Here is a 5,798-nt window from a genome sequence, read left to right on the forward strand (position 1 = left end):
AATCTCTATCCCATCCACACACTACTCCTTTCCCCTGCCGAGTGAGTCACGCCTACCCCGAAAGGGAAATGGCTTAATGGTGTAATAATAATAATAATATTCCTCTCTGACCAATAGGTTGTATTATCTATTCGCCCCAAATAATTATTCATTTACACATATTCAGGATTTTCATTGACTGTACCTGCGTAAAATTCATTTTTTACAAGTAATGTTTTTTTCAGAAGCAGGTGATTCGCGACAATTGCGGACTAGCATCATATCGCATCACATACTATTTTTTTAAACAACTGCGTGCGTATTACGCGAATAACTGACCGATTTTATTCGCACACTTTGCAAAGTCTGATTTTGCTCATTTTTATACAAAAAATTGACAATAAAACGTGTTACAACATGTCCTTGTAGTTGTCCAACTTATTTGTTTAGAATTTTTTAATAATTTTGCTCATAATGCATTTTAATTTTTAATAAACAAAGCCTCTTATTTATATTTTTTCAGTAAACTATTACTTTTGTTTAAGGCACCTATAGTGTTGAATGCGATAACAAAGTATTTTAGTATGAAAGAAAAAAATCCTAAGTCTAAATAATCGCGTTTTGCCCTATGTTCCCCTAATATAATTTTTAGAATTTTATGCTACGGGTATAAAGTATATACACTATGACTATATTATGCTATCTATAGGGCCATATAGATTAGAGCTCAATAAATTCTCGATATTTTAAGCAGTTTATAAGTTTATAGTCTGTTCACCGGAAGAAGGCCCAAACTTTGGGTATTCTGGTGAAAGAGTTTCCTTTCCCTTTTATACATTTTTATAGTTCCATATTTACTGCTTTTTTGGTGTCCTTCGAGAAAAGTTGATCGAAGGCTCGGTCGAAGGGTTGTGACCAGATGTTAGCAATAGCAGTCTCAAAGGTCTCAAGAAACCGGGCCTTCACGAAATCAATTTACGATAGGCTGCGTAAGCCGTAAACTCGTAAAGGTAAAGAGGGATCCGAAATTCGTCGACCGTTGGGGCCTTCTCTCACTGAACAGAGTTATTCAGTAATGAGAAATAGGTTGAAAAACGACGCGCCTGGCATTTTCATTTTAGAAGGCATTTTTCCAAGAAAAAAACGTCTAAAGTTGGCAAGTAGTGTCATAAACGCACGTGTTATACTTTTTCTTAAAATATGAAATATACCCACTTTCGTTTACTTTTGGTACGTGATGTCGGACCTGAGTCTATTGTAAATAGATTCAGTATAGTTTCTAATAATATATATCATTTGCACTCAAACCCGAAATTATGACCCGAGAATCTTATATGTATGTATAAAATTATAGATTATAGACAAAAATGATTTTATACTCAAATCATTCTAGTTGATTATTAGAATGGCAGTTAGCAACAAAAATGTCAATAATTTGTAAATTTGTAAATAGTTGATAAAATTATAAACAATTTTTTAAACTATCAAGGCCCATACAGGAAGATCAATAGAATAGACCGAAGAAAGCAGTTGTGTACTATTAAGGTTGAGAGCATTTTATTCAAAGATGATTTTTCTTAACAAAAAATTGGACAGTTCAATTGTTTAAATAATTTGCTGAATTATGTGAATTACAGCAATAGTGAAAACGCAATTGGATTCTATGGAAAAATTACAGAGTCCTAGAGCTATTCTTTTATTTATTAACAAAAATGGAAAACTTTTTATTTTGAAGTGTGCTGTTTTTTAAGAAATACTTTTATTTAATCAAAAATGCCTACAAATAGCCATCTATTTTGAATAGAAAATTAAAAAGTTAGAGCATTCTTTTTCTTCCTCAGGACTTTTTTCGACAGAAAGAAAATTATTAGAGTTATAGCATTTGCAAAACAACGGCACATGCTGCGAAGAAGATAAAAAGACAAAAGTTGTTAAACTCAGGAAAGAGCCACAAATTTGATATTAAGTATTTTTTGATAGGATTCGTGGTTTTTGTTTTAATCTTAAAAAATGACATGATAAATAAATAAATTAAATTTTTTGATAAAAGACACAAGATGCAATAAAATGCTTATGAACAACAGTGTTTTTATAGTAGATTAAAAAGTTTGCTTTTAACCTTTCTTTCTCACGAGACACATGACGGGAATGTGTTCGATAAAGCCGAAGGAGCTTTAACAAACGAGAATCCATAATCACTAAATTTCACTTGTTGATGGTTTGACTTTTAATTTTAAAAGTCCTGTGCAAAAATGTGGGGAATGTACAATGACTGAGCGAGTAGCGCGAGTTAAATATTGATAATTACATCATAACTATTGTTAATGTTTATTATTAGCTCAAAATCCTAAATGAATATCAGGATAACTTGCTCCCGATAGAATTCATTGCAAAAAACTAAAACATCCACGAATACAGGTTTCTTTAAAAATATATATTTGTTATACAAAATTAAATACATTCCCTATTAACAGTTACAAGCCAAATACAAAATATAAGCAATTTTATGTAAGAAATCAGTGTCTTCAACTTTTTCACATAATACTGAAGGATTCGTTTACATAAATTGTTTCTAAAAAATATATTGTTTAAACAGTTGAAAAATCAGATTTAAAAAATTTTTAAATTATCTTCTAATGAAATGCTCTCATGTCAATATTAACTTTTTTTGTTATGTGTATTGGTATTCCCATGGGCCCTAAAAGAATAAAAAATAGATAATAACTTTATAACTCGTTTATAAATTTGTATTTGATGTGAAATCTTTTATTGTCAATTAATAATTATATGACCAACAACGAGTTTATTCAAGTAATTTTTTCAGAGATAAAAAAGCATATTGATAAAATGGCTAAGTTTCCGGTCGTACTTGTTAGTGTATTATTGAACGTAAAAAGAAATGTTAAAATCGGCTTTGCCAGTTCTATTGGATATTTAATGTTGATAATTTCTAAAAAAAATAATTTCGGTTAAGAATTACAGGCTGTAAACTATTTTGAATAGTGGATGACAGATCTATTATTAATTGTTAATGCAATAATTCGAATTAAAAACGAATCGGATAAAATTTTCTTAGCAATATAAACTGGAGAAAAGAGTATTTATTTTGTTGGAAAAATAACAAATATATATGAGCGTTTGCAACACAAAAAAAAACTTCATGAATGTAACGGACCATTCAAATCACCAAAATCAGCGATTTGGGTTCACCACAGTCCTTTTATTCTCTCATTCAAAACTAAATCCCCTTTTCTCAGATTACTTTCTGAGAATTCGATGCTCCAGTTAGCCTTTTAAAGGTCTTAAGCCTTAAAATCGTCTAGAGTCTAGACCACTTCAAAAGAAGGCATTTTTAATATTCTTTTTAATCCACCTAAAATCTAAATGGTAGAAATGCGTGCGGGCGCGGTTCCGTTCGGTGTTCACCACTTGCTGCGCACCTGAGTGGCTGTGTCCTGTGTGGAGAACCGAGCGTACCGAGCATCTCCGAACCCATCCGATGTGCCAGCCGAGCGCGAATGCGGCTCTCCCCGCCAGTCGGAAATCGGCCAGCGTGACAATACGACGTGTGAGCGGAGTGAAGTTTGATGTACCAAATGTCTTGTCACACCTAGTTCAAGATCCTGTGTTCACATCAAAATTGCATCGTGCGTGTAGTGATTTTCGAAGTGACATTTTTTTCATATTAAAAAAAAACGTTGAAAGACTGTGCATACCTCCCTTGTCACGATGGCAGCCTCTTGGCATTCGGCTGCTGCTGTGATCCTTGTGCTGCTACACCTTGCAGGTGAGTGAAAAAAAACAATCTCCATCATGTGCGGCAGTCCACGTTCGATTTCGCTGCGTCTATTACCTTATTTATGATTCGGAACAAAAAGCTCCTACCCAACTTCGCTGCGCCGCTTTGCACTCTAGCAGGTGGTTGCATTCGTTAAATGCGTACAAATCCTGAGATCCAGTTCGTAAAAAAAGTTATTTAGTATTAAGTAGGCCACTATTTTTTTTCTTGTGCAAAATTTGTTTTGTGTGGAAAGATGTGTAACGAGTAGAATGTCATAATGCGCTTCCTAAGGTAGGGGAAAATTCTGTTTGCAAACAAAACAGGTGAGCCAAATGCCTAAAGGTTTTTACGTGGTTTGGTTCTTAAACCGTTTAAGTTGTGAAGCTATTGTGTTTACATTTGGACAAGTGGTAAAAAGGAAAATATCAAGAATTTCAGGAGCGTAGGGCCGTAGGTGGTACGAAATTAGTTTTTGATCGTTCAGCATCAATACTGTGTTGTGGATGAGTTGAAAATAACCTGTAAGTCCAGAACGGCGGTTAGTCGTTTGGAACCTCCGGAGATTTGGATTTTTGCAACCGGCGACACGCGTTCGAACTTAAACGACCGTTGAAATACGGTCTTCAAGTACATACATAGAACGGAAATAGAAAGAAAATTACAGTAGTATCTCTTCGGAATTATGAAGTATTCATTATTAAGCAATAATTTAAAATTTATTAAAGATTTTCAAAGTTTGTTTTTGTTGATTTTCATATAAAAAATTACAAAATAAATATGATTAACAATTATAAATTTCACAGCTTTCTTGTAGCCAGATAAAGATATAAGCTTGTTTGTTTTGTCTTAAAAATTGAGGTACAACTGGAGATGAGACCTTCAAAATAGAAATATCCGGATAAAAAATAAAGAGAAGTTTCATATTTAATAAAAATTATTTATATCTTGATATTCCCATTGTATGTCGTAAAAAAGAAGTGCATCCAAAATATATAATAAAAAAGGTACTTTCTATGATTTGTTTGCAAATTTTTAGTACAAAATAATACTAATTATTTTGCTTTCTCCATTTTAATTTCAATTATAGGCTATTTTCAAGGAGTTGATATTCATAAAGTTAAGGCTGTTAGAATGCAAACTGTTACCGTTAAAGATTACAACATTTCTAACAAGTAATGTGAAATCTTGATTATGTGTACAATATAAAACTAAAACTCTTGAATTTTAACGAGTTCAAATATAATGCAATCAAGATCGAAACATTAAAGTGAAACCTTGTCGAGGTTGTGTGGTTTGAAACTTAAATTGGATTTATGGAAAGTTTAATTTCAAGTTGAAAATGTTGTAAATTTAATGTGTAGCTGGAAAATTTTGAAGCTGGTAAACTGTTCTTTGGTCAGGTACTTTTTGACAAAAAAGGGATTTGGATTTGGCAAGAGCCTTTTAAATTAACAGTTGATGCATTATTGGCCTTTCTTATTTCCCAATATTGATATTGTAGACTTGGAACAATAAGCAAATGAGACTTTTTTTAATTCTTGAGAAAGTTGAGTAGGCCAGCTCTAAACCTGTTAGGAAATAACGATTCTTAGAGGAATAAGCGACTGTTGCACCTGTGACGCTATTCCCATGTGGACGATGATACTTGGTTAGTAGAGGGAGGAATTTAATTAATTTGGAGATGTCTGCTTTGGACCGTCAGGAATATTGCTAGCCGTCGCTGATGGAGAAGCAGGTGGTGAGCGTGGAAGCGCGCCTTCCTTGCTCAGAGTAGTTATCATCAAATAAACCAAAATGCAAACGAATCTTCCCAGACATATTATTGAACATTTTTCAAATGAAGTTCTTCTGAGGAGTTATTTTAAATGCAATTCAGCAATATAGAAAGCTGGCTCTCAGATTTATGACTATTCTTTTTTCGAATTTAAACGAAATTCTTAAAGTCTTCTTAATAATTGAGAGAACCCATTTGTAAAGTTGGATTTTTCATTTCATTCTGTTAATTTATATTTTCAATTTTCAAGTGGTCATTTCGTTT

The 5,798-nt window shown here is 32.8% G+C and overlaps 1 protein-coding gene across 1 annotated transcript in view; it reads left to right on the plus strand.

Annotated features, from left to right (window-relative positions):
- Nucleotides 1-3,533: 3,533 nt before the first annotated feature.
- LOC117174524 (fasciclin-2-like) overlaps nt 3,534-5,798 on the plus strand; it is a 163,158-nt gene continuing 160,893 nt past the window's right edge. Inside the window, exon 1 of the mRNA XM_033363722.1 lies at nt 3,534-3,766. Within this exon, the coding sequence (XP_033219613.1) occupies nt 3,709-3,766 (58 nt within the window). The 5' untranslated portion in view covers nt 3,534-3,708. The remainder of the gene's footprint in view (nt 3,767-5,798) is intronic.

The sequence above is a fragment of the Belonocnema kinseyi genome, chromosome 6 (assembly GCF_010883055.1).
Source record: "Belonocnema kinseyi isolate 2016_QV_RU_SX_M_011 chromosome 6, B_treatae_v1, whole genome shotgun sequence".
NCBI lineage: Eukaryota > Metazoa > Arthropoda > Insecta > Hymenoptera > Cynipidae > Belonocnema > Belonocnema kinseyi.